The sequence below is a fragment of the Argiope bruennichi genome, chromosome 6 (assembly GCF_947563725.1).
Source record: "Argiope bruennichi chromosome 6, qqArgBrue1.1, whole genome shotgun sequence".
Taxonomy (NCBI): Eukaryota; Metazoa; Arthropoda; class Arachnida; order Araneae; family Araneidae; genus Argiope; species Argiope bruennichi.
In genome coordinates, this window is record NC_079156.1 from 115,881,706 (window position 1) to 115,905,288 (window position 23,583).

The 23,583-nt window shown below is 31.0% G+C and overlaps 1 protein-coding gene across 8 annotated transcripts in view; it reads right to left on the reverse strand.

Moving 5' to 3' along the window:
- Positions 1 to 23,583, reverse strand: part of LOC129972627 (sodium-dependent dopamine transporter-like) — a 180,741-nt gene that overhangs the window by 2,812 nt on the left and 154,346 nt on the right. For all 8 annotated transcript variants that reach the window (XM_056086836.1, XM_056086831.1, XM_056086835.1 and 5 more), the window contains exons 12-14: positions 23,303 to 23,403; positions 5,537 to 5,704; positions 1,611 to 1,685 (exon numbers count right to left, since the gene is read on the reverse strand). In XM_056086836.1, coding sequence (XP_055942811.1) covers positions 1,611 to 1,685; positions 5,537 to 5,704; positions 23,303 to 23,403 — 344 coding nt within the window. The remainder of the gene's footprint in view (positions 1 to 1,610; positions 1,686 to 5,536; positions 5,705 to 23,302; positions 23,404 to 23,583) is intronic.

Here is a 23,583-nt window from a genome sequence, read left to right on the forward strand (position 1 = left end):
ACTATATATTTCTCAAATCCAATTAATATTAAATTTAATATACATTAGAGTAATATTATTTTTAAATGAATATGAATATTGAATAACTATTTAATGCACTGTTACGAAAGACCAGAAAGTTTCATTTCGAAGCAAAAGGCTTTGGAAGAAAAAAGCTCTTCATCAAGTTTTCAAATTTAATTATACATCGGAATTTGAAGTTTTACTAATATTAGTGATAATCTGCTTTTTGGCGATATAAGAGTAACAGCCATCTGGAATATAAAATAATTTTTTCGTTCCCAGTCCTTACTAGGTGTCTATAAATACAGATGACGCTCCAGTCATAGTATCATTTTTTCGTCCCTTCATGATATTTCATTTAAAAAATGTTATAAACCCACTAATGTTTTGCCCCCAAGGTGCCCCTTGTGACTAAGCCTGAAGGCACCAATATTTTCTCTTGGTCGCCATTGTCTTGGCGAAATTTAATGATCTGTTGTCGGTTTTGAATCTAAAATATTATCTAGTTTCAAACTTTACCGCAATTGCACAAAAATCCTGATTTTTAGCTAAATCTAATCACGTTATCAAATTTGAACTCGGAACCTTATCTCGCATTTTTGAACACATTATCTACAAAACATTAATTAAGTGCCAGTACTTTATCTAGTATTTAATACAAATTATTTCTAGAAAAAAGTCTGCATTATTCAGATATTGTGAATTAGAGTTAACTAATATAACGAGGACTGATGAGCAAGTTCAAAATTTTTGTTTGCGTTTCTTATTTTAAATATGAAATTTCGCCAAAAGATGGCGTTTCAACTGCTGATACTGCCAATCATTGATATGACATCACAAGATAGCAGCTGTGATGTGGTTGAAATGAAATAAGAAATTATCAGCGTTGTCTTGTAGCATCCATCCCTAATGGAATGATCAGGACTGATAATTTGACTCCAGCTTTGGATGCAAAATGATATTGTGGCAATGTACCGTAGAAAAACAATCGCATGTATTAAATTTCGGCGAGTTATTTCATATTTTTCGGGTGCGGGAAATCAAATACTTCCTGCAGGGAAAACTTCAAAATTCGATTGGGTCTTATGCTATCTTTTAAAACTCAGGCTTTTCTTGTTGTATTGTCCGAGGTATCAAAAATTCAAATAAATTCGTAGAAGAATTTATTGTGCCTAAATGAATTATAGACCACAATAATGCTTCTGTTGAATATTACTTATTTTTAAGTGATTATTATTTAAGCTATTCAAATGATTATATATAATTTCCTAATGGATTCACAGATTCTGTAATTAGAGTACCGTCGATAATATTTGGTAATGATAAAAAAAAAAAAAAAAAAGTAAAATTAACAAAATTTCTTGACTGTGTGCATACGTTTCAATCAAGACTAACTAACATTTAATAGTTATGAAACAGCTGCCATGCTTTGGATAGTATTCCATCCATAAAAACTATTAACCATTTTTAGAATACCTTACACATTAATTATTTCTGATCTGCAGCGGATATCCTATATGATCAAAACCAAGTCCCTGAAATATACTTATTTTTTATAGTTTTATTAGTTATTTACTCAGATTTGAGTTTGTAGAAGTAAATATTACCTTGAATCTTGTGACAGTACCAGTTTCTTTGTAAGTTTTCCTTTCTGGAATTGGCGTTATGGTATACGCAATTTTCTGAAATAGAAGAAAATTTTGTAATTCATTACAGAACAAAAGATCATGCAACGATAAAAGAAATGCTTTGAATAGGAAATAAGTGATGAAATTATAAATTTATTCTCTATGGAATAAATCTTTTCGGATTTATAATTATTGTGCATTGTTTTGTGCCATATAGGGTAAACAATATTGAGATAAATTTGTTGCTTTTCTATAAAACGAAATTGTAAGCCTTTATCTTGGATTAACATTTTTTACAGACTTATACTTAAAATTGTTTAACCCTTTAAAGGGCCATTTTTTTCTAGTCATATTATGTTAAAATATTTTTAGGCTTGAAAGTAGAATAAGAAAAGAGATTCATTTAGCTTATTAGATAAATTTAATGTGATTAATTAATTAATTTGGTTAATTAATAATTATCAAATCAATACACATCATTATGTGTAAAATAAAAAAACTAAAGCATCTAAGTTTCTGTCTTTCAAAAAAAAATTGTCAGGACTTATGCCAATCTACATAAATTCATACAAAGATTGATAAATTTGGTGGAAGCATTCTTCCCACGGTCCTAGAAAGGGTTAAACGCTGTTCCAAGCACATCGTTAAAATTAATACAAAAGCATATAGGATGTTCCAGTACAACATGTAATTTTTCTAGAAAAGTGGATTTTTCAAATAAGAATCTTAATCAACTGCAACAAATCGGAAACATCATTGTCATCTACTGGTGTATAGAGAACATGACAAACGAATATGTATATAATGAATAAAGTTTAGATATTTCTGAAATGATATTGAAAGAAATTTCACAAAACACTATGATCTGAATTAATTTACTAATAAGAAATTGAGAATTACACCTTGCACTTCAACCTTAACTTATGCATGCACTTTTAGATTCAAATTATAGCAACTCATATTTCGCTCTTGCTTTTATAATGTAAAGAAGTTTCAAGAACCTTCTCTATCAGAGGAATACTCTAGAATGCTTTTCAAACATATCGCAAATCTCAGTTTGTTTTAGAAGGGTAAATTAAGAAATAATCTATAAAGTTGCAAAATGATCTTGAACTCTCAAAAAAGTTCTGGAAATTTTCAGAAAGTTCATAAATTTTCAAAATGTAACAATGGTAAAAAAAAAATGCTTTAAAATATTTCCAATTATTCCAGAATTAAAATATTTTGTAATGTTTTAAGGTTCTCTTTTCCCATCCTTATTCCTTATGTAACGGTTTCAGTAAGAATGGGTAACCTCTACAGCATTTTTGCTTAGTTAATAAATAGCCCAAGATGGCTTAAACTCGGTCCAGTGCATTACGAGAAGATGTAGAGAATACGTAATGATACGTTTGAGATATTCTCAGGAAATATATAAAGTACTGGAAATTATATTATAGGAATTTATATTTGATATCATTGGATTATGGAATCATGAACATTCCGGGTTCATTTTGGTTCCAAATGTTCCAGAATTGTAACATTTTGTAATGTTTTAAGGTTCTCATCTCCCATCATTATGCATTATGTAACGGTTTCAGTAAGAATGAGTAAACTCTACAGTATTTTTGCTTAGTTAATAGATAATAAATAGCCTAATTAGTTTAAAATTGATTCAGTAGATTACGGAGAAACGCAGGTGATATTCACCGAATAGCCATTACATTATGACCACCCTGTTAATAACATGTAGGGTCACTTTTAGCCCACAGAACTGCCAGCACCCAATGAAGCATTGACTCCAGAAAGTGCTGATAGGTAGTCTGAGGTATCTAGTACCAAGCGCTCACCAACTGGTCCTGCAATTCCCTCACATTGCGAGGGGGTAGCGTGGCAGCACAAATTTGATTTTCCAGTTGGGGCCACAAATGTTCTATGGGAATTAATGTCAGGTGAATTAGGAGGCAAAGATATGACTTGAAAGTCACTGGAATGTTCATCGAACCCCCCCTGGCGATTCGACCGTTATGACATGGTGCATTATCCTATTGGTAAACACCATCGCCCGCGGGAAATACTATTGTGATGAATGGCTAAACCTGATCTGCAACGATGTTCACTTAGCTCACAGACGTCAGAAATTGTTTTATGAGGATTATGGGTCTTAATATGCTCCATGAAAACATTGACCACATCATAATATCACCGCCACTGGCTTGTCTCTGCCCAACTGTGCATCCCGTAGCTAAGGTTTCCTTTGGAAATCGGCGTATTCGCACACGTACATCGATATGATTGAGCAGAAAACGTGATTCGTTGGACCATGCAACCTTCCTCCATTCTTCTAATGTCCAATTCCTATGTTTCTTGGCCCATTGCAGACGCAACTGGCGGTGACGTGCCGTCAGTGCAGGGGCATGCATCGGCCTCCGGTCGCGTAGGTCAATACGCAGCGATGTAAGCTGCACAGTGTGTTGAGAAACACAGTCTGGGTTGCCGCTGTTATAACTAGTGGTGATATTGGCTGTTGTAGCTCTTCGGTCACGGCGAACAAGGCGTAGCAATCTCCACTCTCCTCTGAAATCAATGCGCCGTGGACGATACACCACTGATCGGCGATTTGTCGTTCCATCATCCATACACCACTTTCGATATATTCTCACAACAAATGCACATGAACAGCCCACTCAACGCGACGTTTCTGACATTGATGTTCCCAGTCGCCGAGCCATACCGATTTCAACTTTATCAAAATCTGATAAATCAGCTGCTTTCCCCATTCCTTCGATAATCGCGCTATATTTGGAAAGACAATGCATAGTCGCTTTATATACTCCAACATCAGCCGGGCACGCGCAGTGGTTTTGTTCCTGGGTGAGCCCATTGTTATAGATGGAGGATGGTCATAATGTAATGGCTCTTTGGTGTATAATGATACGTTTGTGAAATCCAAAGGAAATATATAGAATGCGTGAAATTACATTCCAGGAACTTATATTTGATATCTTTGGATTATAGAATCATGAGCATTCTGAGAAAATTTCGTTTTTTTTTACAAATCTTAGCAGCTCTAGAGACACATATCGCAATATCCTCAGTATTTTCCTCTGAAACATCGTCCACAGAAAGTTTCGAATAATTCTAGAAAAAGCAATATCAAAATTCAGTGAATCTTGCTCAGTCGACCTTTGCCTAAATGTTCCGTTTAAGTTTCCATTGTTAAAATGGAAAGAGTCTCACAATGATGGAATCCTATTTCACGTCACAATGATTGATTATGCCAAAAATCCTGACAAATTTTTTTCCACAAAATTTTAGTATTTTGTCCATTTAAATACCTAAGAATGAGTTATGGAACTTTTAAACGGACTTCATACTGACAAACCAAAAGACTTGTCAAGAAATTCGGGCAGCACTTGGATTCTCATGAAAATTATGTTCTAATCCAGCACGGCTGTTTGATGAGAAAAATCTGCTCATTCTAAAAGTTCCTATTCGAATAGAAACTTCTGTACATTCCATACATTTCTCCGAAACATATTATAGCTTAATTCGTACAGAAACCCACGAAGGTTGGTTGGTTGCTTGGGGTTTTTCGGCGCAAGAGCCATGTTTGGCCATGCTGCGCCAAGCTTATGATAGATAAACATGTTCACGGCATAATTCATTCGGAGAAATTCTCGAAGAGAGGTCACCTTGAGTATAAAAATACAATAAGATGACATTCATTGTAAAGTCTGCGCGTTATTAACATTCTTTAATGTTATTTATTGTGAAAAGATAACTTTTTCCGATCCTTCATGTATATACGATCCAGAATTTTTACATTATCTGTTATAACATTAACCATATTTAGTTTAGTGGAAATGTATAACCATTTCCTTCTGTGTGGGTATTTTTTTAAATCTCATATCACCAGTACTCACATCGGCGCAGGAACCTCGAGCCTTCCAGAGCTTGTAGCAAGCAACGGCTGGCACCATGGCGACTGAGGACAGAGCAAAGCCCCATCCCAGGGCGACAGCCCACGCAGGATAAAGGTAGTCTTGATAACGGAGGGGAGGGTTGTTGATGATGGCTGACGAAATCACTGCCTGTAAAGAAATATAAGCAGTTAACTGTTAAAAGATACTCTATAACCGTAGATTTCGATTACAGTATAAAATAACAATGGATATTCTTATATTTCTGCAAAACTTTCTATATACATCAGTATGATTTGATGGTACATGAAAATGAAGTTTGGTGGAATGTGCTATATATCTGAATAATTCACGTTACAATATTGTAGGGTGTGGTGAAATAAAGTGAAATATTAGTCAGTCCTTAAATATTTAATTTCCAGAAATTTAAATCTTGTGATGATACAACATTTCATTGTATAATTTAATGAAAAATCGTATAAAATAATTAAAATTGGCATACTAACTAATTAATCATGATATCAAATCATTCAGTTTAAATAAAAAACCTTGAAAATACATTTTTTCCTTAAATTTTTTATTTATAAGGCTAATATACTGTGAAAACTATCTCATCGTTATCATAAAAAGTCAAATTTTTGAACGAATGAAAATTGATCGTGAAAAAGCTATTCCTGAATTTTTCCTTTTCAGATATATTGAAATGAGTTAATCCTTGAGAAAGAATAAAACATATTTAAGTTATTCGAAAAGCAAGCAATGCTTAAAATATAAAATTTCATATAGCAGGAACTATTCAAGTCACGACGACACAAACTAACTTCAATTACGAGCGTAATGCAATAAACATTTATCAACAATTTTAAAGATCAGTTATCATTGAAAAATTCAAAAATAGCGATTATATATATATATATATATATATATATATATATATATATATATATATATATATATACAAAAGTATTAGAATCAAGTTAATAGGAAAAACAAAAAATCAAATAAAAATTAAACCCAAAAAATTATAAAAAATATAAAAAAAGAATCCGGCCTGAAGACTTTTTCAAGGGTCACCCTCAGGCAGGGATTCAAAGAAAGGGATTTTTTTCTGTGAGGAAATACAGACATTGTCTAATAATGATTCCTCGTGACCCGAAAATCCCCTGAAATTATGCTCAAGAGATATACCATTTTAACAGAAAGGAAATACAAAACAACAAATTAGAAGAAATTAACCACAACAAAGTAAAAATACAATAACAAAAATAACAATAAAAACAAAAAATAGCACTAAAATTAAAAACGAAAAGGCCAGTACATACCATCAACAGTCAAGGAAACTTTAAACTATCGATTGTGAAATATATTATATATATATATATATATATACACAAAGTGAGTTGAACAGTGAATCGAAATGTTGTCAAAATGTTTAGTTCTGAATTCCAAAAAAAAAAAAAAAAAAAAAAAAAAAAAAAAAAAAAAAAACATATCGAAATTCATAATTAAACATTTTGGCGACATTTCGATTTTGAATTTCGCCAACGTTTCAGGGCTTATTACTCGGATATAAAAAATCCGATGCATTTTTATGAAACTTGTGCCATTTTAAAGGATTTTAGCTGTTCTTTAAGAATATGTACTTACTTTGTGTTAGGATATACCTAAAATGTTTTAAATTTGGATTTCTCAGGATTTTGAGAAAATTAATTTATTTGTCATAACTTGAAAACGATTGGAGATGGAACAGGGTTGCTATAGTGCTTTATGATCCCCATGAGGTCTTCTATACCCTCTTTCAGTTGTCAAAATTGATCAATTCATCTTGTATATATAAAATTATTGTAGCCACTACTATTTAGGTTTTTTGGTACGTTCTTCTTCAATTTGCTTATCATTGAAGAAATCAGAATTCTCACAAGGTTTCCTTGATAAGAAACTGGTATGTTCTCAGACAGTTTTTTAAATGTAACTAGAATATCCGAAATTTTACAATTATTACAAACAAAAATTATTTTTTCTCAAAAATTGTAATTCACAAAATCGTAATCCCGGAGTAAAAAAGACCAGTAAGCACGGATTTTTGTTTAAGAATTTTCATTATTCTTTGTTTCCAAGAAATACTTCCAATATTTAAACTTTGAAACAAAATTTTGCAAAATTATAATAATAAATAAAAAAAAACTAATTAAAAACTTTTAAAGATTGCTTACATGTAGTCTGATTTGAAAATTTTCATTCCCATTTCGTTATTATTTAATATTAATTATTTATCCAAACATTTCTATGTGACTATAAAAAAATTTCGCTATTGGATATGAAACGGATTAGTCGTGAGAGATTATTTCCAAAAGAAAGTTCTTTAGCGCTTAAGTGTATCTCAAAATATGAGTATCCCTTCATTAATTTGTTTTTATTATTAAAATAGTCTCGTCTATAAAAAGCGATGCAGGTTTCACAAAATAAGGAATTGCGTTATACGGGACATTCATTCTCAGTAGAATTGAAGGAAATCCAAAAATGTTTCTAAATTCTAATTGCGCATATTATTAATAGGATGCTATTTTTTAACAGGCAGCTTCACTATTTGTATAAATACAATAGACAAAAATTTATTTTCCTGAGCTAGGAAACAAACTAATTAAAATGTTAACATTACTTTCGCTACAGGAAACTTTTCAACTCACTTTTGTTGCAAAAATTAATCGCAATGTTTCATCCATTTTTTAAAATTTACTTTACAAGGGAGAACGTTATTCTAAAGTTCACTATATTAGATAGATTTAAGAAATTGTGAGAGTATTAAAAATTTCGTAAGGTAGAAGGTTTGAATTACCTTTATTAATCTGGTTTTACAGAAACATAATATTCTTTTATCTGACAAATCGCTTTTGGATTCTGCTATACAAAGAGGTTCACCACCGTATAGTATTCTTTTTTTCTCTTTCGTAACATTTAACTCTCTATTAGTCACAATAATCGAATAGATTTAATATTATGGTATTCTCACCGCCAAGCTCATAAAATGGTCGCCAACAATTAAAATATGCCAAACCACCGATTTTTGGAGAGAAAAATATTGAACAATGTTAAAACAATGTTTTGTTTCAGAAATTTTTAGTTTTAGTTTCATAGGGTTGTAACTGAAATTTCGTAGAATGCCATACTTGGTAATTATCGCTTGAAAAAAGTTATATCTTATCATGGTGGTTATATAAAAGATGTTCTAAATTAATGCAAGATTTGAATTTGCTAACATTCGTGCAATAAAGTATAGGCAACCCTATTAAAAAAACTTTTAAGAACTGATACTTTAGGATTAGTAAAAATGGAGCTTTACACGAAAGAACAACGTGTTAATGCAAGAATTAAATGAAAACACACAGTTTTCCCCCTTTAAATTATTATACTTTTATTGAATCGGGTTATATATGGAATAACACATAGGCAAATGGCCTCCCCGGCTATACTGGCACATACAAACTCTTTGGTCGAATTTTTCATGACCATTTTGCATAAATGTGGCTGAATTTCTTTAATGCAGAGTTGAATTTCCTCCTTTAATGCACGCGTGCTTGTGGGCTTGTTGACATAGACCTTTGACATCAAATAACCTCATAAAAAGAAATCCAGTGGTGTCAAATCCCACGATCTAGAGGGCCAATTATCAAATTTCCGAATTGTGCCACTAGACTTTCATTATTTTTGAAATATTTTTCAACAATGAAAACACGTTGTTCTATCGTGTAATATTCCATTTTTACTAACCTTAAACTATCAGCTGCCAAATGATTTTTTTAAAAACAAGGTTGCCTACTGTACGAATGGTCGCAAATTCATATCTGGCGTTAATTTTAAGACACAATTTAGTAAATATTGCTAGTGATAATATTTATGTCATTATTTCATTATTCAAGTTACTAATTGACATTGTATTAATTGTATTAAGTTACTAATTGACTTGCTTTCCTGAAACCATTTCTTCAAAATATTAGCAATTCTTTTTATCAGTGATCAAAATACGAAATGTTAAACAGATAAAAAAAAGTTAAAACTAGTATTGTTAATGTTCCAATCTACCTTTCCGAATTTTTATTAACTATTATTTATTACAAATTATTTAGTGAGAAACAAGTCATGTCTCAAGGTTGTAACTGCCTAAGCAAATTGATTAACTACTGGAAAAAACCATGCAAATGAGATCCAGATCTTACAAGAGGCTCGGCCTACTAGCGGTTAACTATGATGTTCTGCAATCATTTCTGAACAACTATTTAAATATTGGAACTACAACGCATAATTTCTGGCATTTATTTTGAGATTGTCAAGATAACTTGACACATATTAAATCATATTTATTTTTTGCAGCATAACCTTCGAATTGTTAGCCTAGATTTTATGCATATATTATATTTGATTTTTTTCTCATGAAAATTAGTGGGCGAGCCCAAAATTATTCTTACAAATATTTTATCCTAAACATTATTATTTTCTCTTTAGCTTCAACGAGTTAGATGCATCTAACTCGTTGTGTTAAAATAGCAAAAAATGGTTTAAAGAGTAATTTGGGGTTACACACAAATAAGAAAAGTTAATATTGCTAGTCATACAATAAGAGAAACAAATTTCCACGTTTATTTGAAGCTTAACGGACATGAGCGGGGGTTTTGATTTTTTTTTAACCTTAAATGTCTTCTAAAGGTGGGTTTACACTCAGCAGTTTATAAGATTCCAGTAAGTCTCGCATGGGCAAAATGCATTTATTTCATTTTTTAAAAGCCAGTTGTAATGAAAGAGACAATAAGAAATACCATGACCCAAATACAATTTATACTTCATATGCCTTTGATGATACCATTTGGCGAAATGATTGCAATATTTTCTGAGTCCCCTGTGTGGTTGGTATACATAGAGTTAGTAAATTCTTTTATTTGATTATATTTAGCTTTTAATAATAAAAACATATTTGAAAAAAAATAAAATGTGTAATACCAAATGTCGGTAAATAAACGATGATATATACATTTTGAACAAATATAGTTGACGAGACAGAGCATTTTGTGTCGAAGTTAAAATATTAATGACAAACAATATGAGAGGAAATCGTGTGAAATAATAAAAGATATTTCATAAAATTGTTCACATACATGTAATTTTTAAATGTTCACGTACATGTTTCGGAAAAATATAAAATGTGGCTTCCATCGAAGAACAGAATCAAGTGAGACAAAATTTTTGACCAGTGGCATGCATGTTGGAAACAAATAAAATGTGGTTTCCATTAAAGAACAAAATCAAAATGAGATAAGATTTTTGACCAGTGGCATGCATGTTCTAAAAGAATAAAATATGGTTTCCATCGGAGAACAAAATCAAGATGATATAAAAATTTTGACCAGTGGCATGCATGTTGGAAACAAATAAAATGTGGTTTCCATTAAAGAACAAAATCAAAATGAGATAAGATTTTTGACCAGTGGCATGCATGTTCTAAAAGAATAAAATATGGTTTCCATCGGAGAACAAAATCAAAATGATATAAAAATTTTTGACCAGTGGCATGCATGTTGGAAACGAATAAAATGTGGTTTCCATTAAAGAACAAAATCAAAATGAGATAAGATTTTTGACCAGTGGCATGCATGTTCTAAAAGAATAAAATATGGTTTCCATCGGAGAACAAAATCAAAATGATATAAAAATTTTGACCAGTGGCATGCATGTTGGAAACAAATAAAATGTGGTTCCCATCAAGGAACAGAATCAAAATGAAATAACATATTTGAACAATAGCATACATGTTGGAAAAGTATAAAATGTGGTTTCTATCGAAGAACAGAATCAAAATGAGATAAAATTTTTGATTAGTGGCATACATGTTGGAAAAGTATAAAATGCAGTTTTTATCTAAGAATAGACTGGAAATGAAATAATTTTTTTTGACCTTTGGCATTCATGTTGGAAAAGTATAAAATGTGATTTCCATCTAAGAACAGAATCAAAAGGAAATAACATATTTGACTAGTGGCATGAATGTTGGAAAAGTATAAAATGTGGTCCCCATCGAAGAACAGAATTAAAATGAGATAAAAAATTTTCTCAGTTGCATACATGTTGTGATTTCAAAAAAAAAAAAAAAAGTTACAAAACGTGATTTCCATCGGAGAACAGAATCAAAATGAAATGAAATTTTTAACCAGTGGCATTATGTTGGGAAAGTATTAAACGGGGTTCCTTCTAAGAATCAAAACGAATTAATATTTTTGACCAGTGGCCTGAATGCTGGAAAAGTATAAAACGTGGTATCCATCAAAGAACAGAATCAGAATGTAAAAGACCCTTTAGCAAGAATTTTATTCAATTGTACAGAAAAGGCATAAAAGCTAACGTATCAATGATAAATGCCCGGGTAGAAAATAGACAATAAATATGGGAGTGTAAAATCTATAAACATGAAACACTAATCAATGGTACGCATGTTGGAAAACGATAAAAGTAATATTTGCAAACAGCATATATTGATAGTAATATTTGCAATTAAAAAAAATGAGTGTTTTTGCCATGGCTTTTATCTTTGCAGCAGCGATATCCACCTCACTAATTACCGGATAATTACTATTTAGATTTTATTCATTCACCGCGAAAAGCACCGCCTAATCGGTTCGAATTAGATTAATAGGAGCTCAACCATGCGCTTCATAACAAGTTTATAAAGGGTGGGGAGACACTTTCACGAGATGATTGGTATTCAAAGCAGGCGTGAAGAACATTTCGACATAGAATTCCAGTTTAAATAGTTTTGCATTATTTTTTGTAACTGTCTGCGATCGATGCACGAGTCGTGCATGGAATATCAATACTGTTTGAGTTGGTCGTAATAGTTTAAATGTTCTCGTTGATTTCATTAAAGCGGAGGTATATATTTGAAGAAAATAACATTTGTTTACTGAAATGTATACTATTATGTGGGTTTCTATCATGTAAAATATTTGCAAATATGTCACTTGAGGTTTTACAAGTAAAATATTTAGAAAGAAAAGATTTTTTCTTCTAAAAGATTTCTAGATTTTTATAATAGAATCAGCACGTATTTCATTACGACGCACTGGAATATATTCAAACAAGTTTATCATGTTTTTAAACCATCAGTTATTTAAAATATGTGACCAAATTTGGCATGAATTTTTGAAAAGCATTAAAAAACGGTTATATTTTTGAATATTTGTATAAAAAGACTTTAAAAGCATTTATGAAATCAAAATATACCAGTTAAATGGCAAACATTTAAAAAATGGAAGAAAGAGCTTTTCTTTGGCTAAAAAGAGGTATAAAGCAAAAATTTTCTAGATTAGGTGTTTATCAAGATTATTGTTTATAATGTTGCAGATAGCTTAAAACTGTAAAGTTCTTGAGCAAAAATATGACGTATTTCTTTAAATATTAGGGTTCGATTGATAAAAAACACAAAATGTTCAATTTTTTTTTCACATTTTGAAGAATTAAAATAAATCTAAAATAGTTTTAAAGAAATAGATTACTTATTCTTTGGTTCTGGAACTACAAAACACTTTGAGAAATTATTAAATCTTATTTGAACAAAAATTATGCATTAGATTTTAATTTACGAGGTTCATTGTAAAAAAAAAATCTATCAAAGATTAGAATTTCAGAAAATAGCATCTAAAAATATCAAATAACATTAAAATATGTATGCAAATGTAAATATAGAAATCATTGTATCTTTCCACAAAAATAAAATTAGAAACAATATTCTAACGGTTTTATAAAAATCTTGTTCAAACATTAAGAAGATTAAATAAAAAAATCCATACTTTCGTAAAAAAAAGAAAAAAAAAAAATTGGTGTTTCAACGTAAGAGAAAAAAAGATGTATCGATTTGGTAAATGCAAAAACAGCAATTACGCGAATTTTCATGGAAATCGTTTGCCCTAAAAATAAGTTTTCCTTAAAAAATTTAAATTAATGTTAAATCTAAAACTTTAGGAAAAAATACTTTATATGTTTAGATTAAAATATCTAATAATTATAAAATTTAGTTAAGAAAAAAATTAAGATATTCGAAGCTCCAATCCGAAGGCATCATATATATAATGATACTATCTTAGGGCCTTTTGAGATATGTATCTTTATTTTATTTTTAAATTTTGCTTTTTATTTAGTAGCAACGGTACCGTGCACATACAAAAAATGTTTTTAATATCTTAGAAAATGATTTTAACATATTGTTAGAAAGGTAGGTTTAATCGTTCGTGGATGGATTGATATAATAGAAAAAATTATTCATTTTCAAATATTTTAATTTTTTTAGAACCATTCATATTTTTAATTAACTTTTCGCTAAGCTAAAATTATACATAAAATATTCGCAATTAAAATTAATAAAAAAATGCATGAAATTTTTAAAAAAATCAACAACTTGCAGCTATTGTTTTATGAAAACCAAAATGTGTTTTTGATATGTTTCACTATGTGCGCTGGAGATATGTACCGCGCACGTCGAAATGCCACAAAATTGCTACCGATGTGTTGCACATGTCGACAAACAATTATCACAGAATCAAAAATAATGTTTTCGCGATTCGTCAACTGAGATTGTTTGCTGGAGTAAAATTTAAATAAACACAGTTTTCGATAGAAAATTAATTTTTTTAGAAGATTATATATATATATATATATATATATATATATATATATATATATATATATATATATATATATATATATATATATATATATATATATATATATATATATGCATTTCAATTTTCTGTAAGCTGTCGGATACTTTGTGTGGCCTCGCTGCAAGTTACATTGAACTGTTATGGCACGCACATTTGTGAATCTTTTATCAGCGGTTACATGATTTTATATCAATCTATTGTGAAGGCATTTGACAAAAATTAAGTCTTTTTGGAAGTTTTAAGTGTTTTAGAAGAATATTACGAGCTTAAATTCAAAAATAATAGACGCTAAACCTGTAATAATTGTCGCACTCCAGTTTCGCGACTTATCATTAGGAATAATTCGATTGTTCTCAAGGTATCGAGTCGATTGGACTTGACCTTTTCTGGCCATAGTCGAAGCAAAAGTCAGCGATGAAGTATTTCTAAGGTCAACTTTAATACACGAAACGAGGTTAAAGTTAAGAGAAATCAAAATCAAAATTACCGACCTGATTCCGAGGCTTCCCATTTTAGATCAATGGTTATTAAGTTCTAGTAACTGTTTTTTTTTTTTTTTTCGTTTGCATCTGCTTATCATATCGGTTATGCGTTCGATAATTACTATTGCAATACCAAAATTAATCAGGTCGATTCAGAAAAATACAATTATTACTCCTTTAATAGAAGAATGAACATTGCATTAAGTGGAAATCAAAGACAGAAAGAATCTTATACTTGTAAAAAGTTTATATCTGTAATTAATTTTTTCAAACTTCAACTCCGTTTGAATTGCACAAATTATCATTAAATATCATTAAATTTGAATATCAATAAAATTAATAAGTGATATTCAAATTTTTTACAAATGAAGAAAGAATTTCACAAATGATTCTGAAATTTACAAATTCCTTATCAGGAAAGGAAAAAATTTAGGTCTCGAAAAAGGACGAATGTCGTTGTCTAATTTTATTATGATTAGAAAACTGCATGACAGGAAAAAAATAAGAATATACAAATCACAGCTGCTATCGATCCTGAAATGCATTAACGAATACTTTACTACACGGTATAGAATACAATATTCAGCATGGTATAGAATACAATAAAGAATACTATTTATTCTATGGTTATTAAAGTTTTTTTGCTTGATCTGATAGAAAAATAGCAATTAACAGAAATTCGTATAGAAAGAAGTTTCTAACAGAAACGAGAAAATGAATAGAGATATGAGCAAATCCGAAGGGAAAAAAACTGAATAAACAAAAGAAAGTATGACAATGAACAATGTTAATCGGAATTTTCTTTAAATGTTTCTTTATTACCTCTTAAAATATAACCAGTGGAAGTGGTTTTCACGAAATTTTTTCGTATACTCCCCCATACATTTTTTTTTATTCTCTACCCCCGCATAAAATTGTGCACCTTGGATAAGGCCACGAATATCTTGCATAGCATTGGTAAACGATATTTACGAAATATACATGCATGTTTAACGTGAATATTGCACTTTTACCTGAATCTATCATAAGAATATGTATTTTGGACGCCTTTTTGTCGATCAATTGACTTCAAAATTTGGTACAGAATACAGTAGCTGTCACAAGATAACATATCGAATTTCATTGATTTAAGTCATTGAGTAAATAAATTACGTTAAAGAATAATGATGCTCAGAAATGTTTTCAATTTAAATTATCTGATTTCTGTGGAAGATTTTTTTTCCTACAAACTCTGATGAACCATAAATGAAAACAAAATGAATTTAATACCGAAAATTATTCACAAGCATGCTTACTTTTTGATGCAGTCACCATAAATATTCAGGCATTTGTTATATCGGAGGAACATATTTCCGATCCCCATTTCGAATAACATTTCCGCCAGTAATGTGAGCGAGCCTTAACGCTTCTTTGAATCTCCTCATTAGTCGGGATATTATTTGATCCTTCTTTAAAAGAAAGTAAACGAAGCAGAAATGTCTAAACATTTACCCTCCAAAGTCAAACTTTTGGATGGCTATGAAGATATATCGGTGGCCGAAATTCCCAATCCTCTCATCAAAAAATGCTGCCACCAATGATGTGAAATGGGAAAATACGGCTACGAAGATTTTGGCATTTGCCATATCAGTAGATAAGGTTCTCGATTCTCCATTCAACGAACGTTGCAGCTAATTATGTGAGATAGGAAACATGGCCATGAAGGTTCTGGCATTTGCCATATCAGTAGATAAGGTTCTCAATTCACCATTCAACGAATGTTGCAGCTAATTATGTGAGATAGGAAACATGGCCATGAAGGTTCTGGCATTTGCCATATCAGTAGATAAGGTTCTCGATTCTCCATTCAACGAACGTTGCAGCTAATTATGTGAGATAGGAAACATGGTCATGGAGGTTCTGGCATTTGTGATATCAGTAGATAAGCTTCTCGATTCTCCATTCAACAAACGTTGCAGTTAATTATGTGAGATAGGAAACATGATCATGAAGGTTCTGAAATTTGCCATATCGATGCACCAGATATCTGATCCCTTCTTTAAAGATTGTTGCTGCAAATGATGTGAAATGGATGACTTACCTATGAATCTTATTAGTTTGAAAGATTTGGATTTCTAGTCTTTTTTCAGTTTAGAAAAGAGATGAAAATCGTTTACCTCTAAACCACGTTCTCTCTGAAAGGGATAAAGACCCAAGTCTATTGCAACAGAAGATCTTATTCAACGAATTAATAAATTGTTTCGGAAGAAACGGAGGATGCTAGAATCCCGGTGAATAAATTGGCAAACCAGAAAGCCAAAATTGCGTCTTAGAAGAGTAAACATTTTTACGTTTCTGTTCCATATTCTTTCTTCCCTGATTAATTAGGGGTTTCAGTGGAAGGTTAAGGTTCATGTCATATTTTTGGCCGAATGTTCTTCAAAGTGAGGATTGAAAATTTGTTTCACCAATATGATAAATGTCCGAATCATCATGGACAGTGCAAAAATGCCTGATTGAGCTGCAGATGTGACTGCTTTCAAAATCGGCCGAAAGGAACATTCAACAGTGCGCATAAACGGATCCTGATAAAAACTTAAATAATTTCAATAATTTCCTATAAAAACGAATTAAAGTAAGTTCTTTTTAAAAAATGTCGTATAATGCCAGTCTTATTTTATATATAGCCATCATCTTATTTCTATTGAGGGTCTTTTTTTCCTTCAAGTTCGAATGGACCATAAAAAAAAGAAAAACAGTAGAGTACAAAATAAATTTAGTACTGATAATTATGTACAAATATGAATATATATATAGTCACCCTGAAGCATTTGTTATATCGAAAGATAAAATTTTCGATCCTTACGTCAAATAACATTACCACAAGTTATGTGAGATCCTTAACGCTTCTTTGAAGCTCCTAATTAATCGGGAAGTTCTTTGATCTTTCCTGTGTGACTTTCTCATTGTAAAAGTTATATTTGGATATCTTGTTTCCATATTCTCTTTATATTAAGAAGAACACTGTAACAAACATATAATTCGTATAAACTAATTTATCAAGCTGCTAATTTGAGATCTTTTTTTCCAAGTAAAAATTCTGAAATGCGCATCTGGAAAAACACTGTTCATCTAAATTCGTGTACAAGACGCCAATGTTTCTAACTTAATTTTTGCATTCCCGTCTAATTGGCGTGGCTTCTAAATCGTAGCATTTCACTCTCTATCCCCATAACCTACGTCTGTCGTCTCATTAAGAGTTCTTCGGTTTCTGGCGACTTCGCAAACAATGCCAGAGGTGCGAAGAGACTTCACATTTCCTGAGAATCGAAACGGTTTCAGCTTCTCTGACCTTCAGTTCTACTAGCGGCTCGGCCACACTTAACTTAATGAACACTTTTTCGATGTCGTATTTCAGAAAAACGGTGGCATCAATGACATGATGAATCTTTTTCCGGAATCGAGCCGACTTCCCAGTGGAAATAAATTATTCGCTCCGTGTTTTCTTTTCAAGGTTCAGATTTCAACTAGTGTTTTTGTTAAAGAGAACTGAAGTGGTTGTTGTGATTGTGATTTGATCTTTATCTCTGAGTGCTGTTTATTTATCATTTCTAAGTAATCAAGAAAGATCTAATATTTGCGAATCTTAAATACTTAGAAAGATAATGAATTTTTAAGAAGATTTGAATTGAAAAATTCATTTTTCAGCTTAAAGAATATCGCAATTTTTTTTCTTTGTCAGTAGCAGAGTAGATTGTTTTTAATTGGCGTTAATAATTTGCAGCTATTTAAAAATTATTCAGTGACGAAATATAATATCTTATCTGTGAAGATAAGTTTATCTTTCTTGTCGTTTTATTATCGCGACAGATTTCATTCTTTACAGAAATGACAGATAAAATATAAAGTGTCAAGAGAACTAAAGAAATCTTACAATTTTCTTGAAACAGAAAATGAAAAAGTATAAATTATTCTGTTTTATGTTAATAAAGAAACAGAATAATTTTTACCTTCTCATTTTCAAAAAAAATAAAAAGCGCGTCAAAAATTCATCCCTAAATTCGGGGGAAAAAAAGAAGAAGAAGAAAAAAAAAAAACACCCCCATTTACCCAACAAGTTATAGGCATGGCATTTTTTACGTGGCCTTTTCAACAAATTCGCAGAAAATTCTATCAAAATGTGGATAAATTCGTTTTTGAGCTTCTGTAATCCGTCCAAATCTATGCGAAAAGGATACGTCAAAAACGCGAATATATAGATGGATAAAGTTAAGCATTCATATTTATTATTAGAATTTTCCAATCTAGTTCGTAGCATTGATATTCCATATCGAAACAACACAAGAACTGTTTTAAGACGGAGCAAACCGTGGTCTGATAACGAGGTCGACATATGAGTTGGCCTCCATTTCTGCATTTCCACTCTATTCTTAAACATTCTGGAGACCTTACCACCAGGTAACTGAAGTTCTATCAGAATTGTAGATATGTATCAAATTTTGGACACAAGAAGTCAAAGGGTTAATTATGTTAATTATTGTTACAGAATTGGGTTGTATATTTTTGAATATGTAAACGTAATAATTCTAAAACGCAATAACTTAGATAAGTAAAATTTGGTATATGTTTTTGTTATCTGTGGATACGTTTCAAATTTTTGATTCAATCGCTGGCTGGAATTGTAATTATAGAAACAGAACAAATATTCCATTTTGAATGACAAAGATCTCTAAATATGAGAAAATCAAAACCCATAGCAGAACTACTTAAATGCGCAAGATTTTGAGTTCTCCGAAGAGCTGCCTTATTATCCCATTCCAATTTTGAAAAATCATTCTTCTGTGAAGAATCTTCATTATAATGCAAAAAATTCTTTTCAGCAATGCAAGAAATGTCACCAACCTTATATATCTAAAATCTAAGAGACATCTAAATATGAGAAAATCAACACTCATATCATAGCACTTTAAGGTGTATGTACACACTTGAAACTTCGAAAATCCTTCAAAATATCGAATATTTTTTTTATTGCTTAATAATGTTCTCTGATCCTTTAGCTTTCAAACGATACCAAGATGTTGTCAATATTCGGAATATTTCTCGAGTTATAATTATTTTTCTTGAGGTGCTTTCATTAAAAACTCCAGTTACGGTTTTTTTTAAACTCATTTTATGAAGAATGATATTTTCCCACTATGTTGATTCATTCAAACACCCATAACTCAACAAAAAATTAACCAAATATAATTATTTATATATCAAAATAAACTGTATGATATAGCGGATGTTTTGTGTCTCAATAAAAGTTATATTTATAGAAATAAATTTTTAATAGCTATTTAAAAGTTAAAATTACGGAAAAAATCTCGCTTATTCTATTCATCGTTAATGAAAAAAATGTTAAAAAAAACTATATATTTTTATAACTTTATTGAGGCAGACAACATGAAGACTAATATTAGGCATAAATTCCAACTAGAATTGTGTATCTGTACAAATTAGAATTTAAGATATCATGTTTCAAAAATATGCCTATTAGCTCATTAAATATTATTTAATTAGTTAATAATTAGTGTAATATGTTTTTTTCTCACTGAAATGAGTTTAAACATATATTAATGACCTATTGTGAAAAAACTGGATTTTTAAAGTTAAAATTTAAAAAAAATCTTCTTTAACCCTTCTTTGCATGATTTTTTTTAAAAATAAGTCAGGGTGATATAAATCATGCTCTAGATTAAAGGAAATTTTTTTAATAAATCCTAGTATAAATATACGATATAAAATAATTAAAAATCAATATGATGGAAATATCCATCATTATGTAAATCTACATGTACAAAATCTTCACTGTCCCTTTTTTCTAAATTTCTCTACTCATTATCATTTTCATTAGTAAACAAATCTTAATTCAGATATAAAAAATATTCAAGAAATCGCACGTTTCTTCCAACCGCAACAAACAGAGGAATGACGTTCAAACCAGCTATAATGATTGTGACATTTGATTTTTTTTACAGATATGTTCTTTATTACGTAATAGTCATGAAAAAAGTTGCCAGCAACAACCAATTTACAGTATACCTGCTTTGAATACAACTTTTTATTCACTAAATATTAGAATGGAAATTTGCATCATCATGCAAAGAAGGGTTAAATACGAGAAGATTTCGATTTCTGGCTTATTCCATTCAAATTTCAAAAAATCACCATAAGGAATCTTTGTTTATTTACAAAACTCTTTTCAGCAACACAAGAACTGTCATCAACATCAAGAAAATAAAATATTCTTGCGTTAATCGTAATTTCGTATGTGTGTTCTGAATAATGTGCTTCTTTCTTGTCAGTAGAATACGAAATAAATTAGGCATGCTGAAATCCGAGAACTACCAAAATATCTTCGGCCGCACTTATATGCCCAATTAAAAATGGTAAACTTCCCTGTTGTCTGATAACACTCATTGTCGCTGCTTAACCAAAACTAATTCTAGCGTCACGGAACATCGTAAACCAACTACATAACCAGCTCCATTGTTTACATCATATAAAGCTTAAATTAGGAAAGAATAGTTTTACAAGAATGTCATCCATTAGTAGAAGAAATATGTGAAGATTTTACAAGAAAGTTGGACTATTTTTTAAAGTTGCTGCCCAAACAGAAAGATGAATTTAAGGTTTCTCTTCCTCAAATACTACTACGAAATAATTTTACCTCACTATAGTATTTTACTCGGCTACTTCACAGAAATTTTACACAGTTTCTGGCTACAAAGCGACGCAAAACGAGTGTGAAAACCGAAATAAAATGATGACGGTAAATTTCCAAGACGTGAACACCGAAAGAAACAATGGGAATAATTTAGAGACGCAAATTATTTTCACCCAGTAAAGCATCCTGACAAAGACATAAAAGAAGATTCTTGGAAATGCTAAATTTTATGTCGCTTTGTGTTAAAAATATCTCCCGCTACCTTTGTAACTGAACATCAGATTACGGTAGGTAATGTGAACAAAAATTTCAGTGTATTTATTTATGCTTATCTTTGTGCAGTAGAACGATAGCAGAAAAAAAAATATTTTTATGATTTATTTCAAGTTGAACTTTGGAATCATTAATTTCTCTTGACATTTATTTAGCAGATTAGAGAAGTTTAGTTCAGTTATGTTAACATCCAGCCTGAAAGTAACATTTAGGCTATTTTGAAATGGAACCTCATAATATTATGACAAGGATTACATAATATTGTCAGAAAACTAAGGACGATAATTGAGCTGGTACCTCCTCTGCAAACTTTCGCACCACACCAGCTGGAGGACATTTGATCTACAACGTCATATATAGCGTGAACTAAGCCCAAAGAAACGATGGATCTTTAGTAGAATCAGGTTTCGAACTTGCAGCCTTTCGGCTCCCAAATCAAGACCTTGCCATTAGATCACAGTGGCACACACAGGCATGTTTAGAGAACATGAAGATGTTTAGTATGTTAGTTAGAGAATCCTATGTTAGTAAGTCCTATGTTATTCATCCTATGTTAGAAATATAGAATGTTTAGAGAACATGATTCGGGAGGAGGAATTTTATGGGTTCATTCCTGGTTTGCCTGATTTTGTTCCTGAGGGCATTGCTTAAAAATTGTTAGTATACTATTCTCTTTAGGAATAAATTCCCAAAGCACACTCTGGTTTCTCTTGGTTTTCCTCCATGTGAAACACAAATGTGACCCAGTTTCCCCTGTTAATCCTATAGGGAGGTTCATGACGTATCTTTTATTCATAGGCTTGGTTGTACTAAAGTCCTTTTGACTAATAGAAATATATATTTTTTCTTTATTACGTGTCCTTGACTTATGGGTTTAGTAGTTCCAAAGGTCACTCTGATTAACAGCAGGTGTCACATTTTCTATTTATATTGGAGGCTTAGATCTCTTATAACAGGGGCTATAAGATCACTCTGGCCAACCGAATATGCTACTATTCTCCTTTATCAGAAATTTTTGGCTCATGGGTTTGGTTATTCCAAGGTTACTCTGCTTAGCAGAAGATGCCACTATTCCAATTTATATTGACGATTTAGATCGCCTGTAATAGGGGCTCTAAAATCACTCTGTCCAACAGAATGTGGAACTACTCTTCTTTATCAACAATTTTTGCCTCATGGTGAGTTGTTTTAGTTTTTAAAGAGAAGTGTGGTGCTCTGACTATCAGAAGATGCCACATTTCTCTTTATAATGAATTCTTATGGGCATGCTCATGGGTTTTTTATGAGCTCTTACGGGCATACTCATGGGTTTCATTACTCCAAGGTCATTCTTACAACGAAGATGTTTTAATTCCCTTTATGTATCATGAATCCTTACTCATGGGCTCGACTCATTATGTTGGACGAAATAAAAAGGGAATCTCAACTTAATGAAATCTGATATACTACTAATTTATCATATAAATCGTGTTATTGTTTAATCGGAATTTCATTTAACGAAAAGGATAAAAAAACAAGTATAAAATTATGTAATTTCAACATGTAGATATTGCGATTACGTAAAATAGAATAACTTTTACACAATAGTCACTGATCACGCACACGCACAAGAAAGTGTACTCACTATTAGGAAGATCGGGCTAATGAACTTCCAACACAGTCTCCAGAAGATCCCCGGTTTATGACCAATCATCTCTTCAATGTCCTCACTGAAACGTCCTATACCTAAAGGAGAGGAGGATTACGTATCACGATGTGACATTTAAAAATAAAATCATCAATATGAATGAATTAATTGAAATGCAAGACAACCAATGAGAAAAAACTATTATTAAACTTATTATTTTAGAGCATATAAATTGCAATTCTTTTGTATACATAATTTTTAAAAAAAAGTGTCATTAA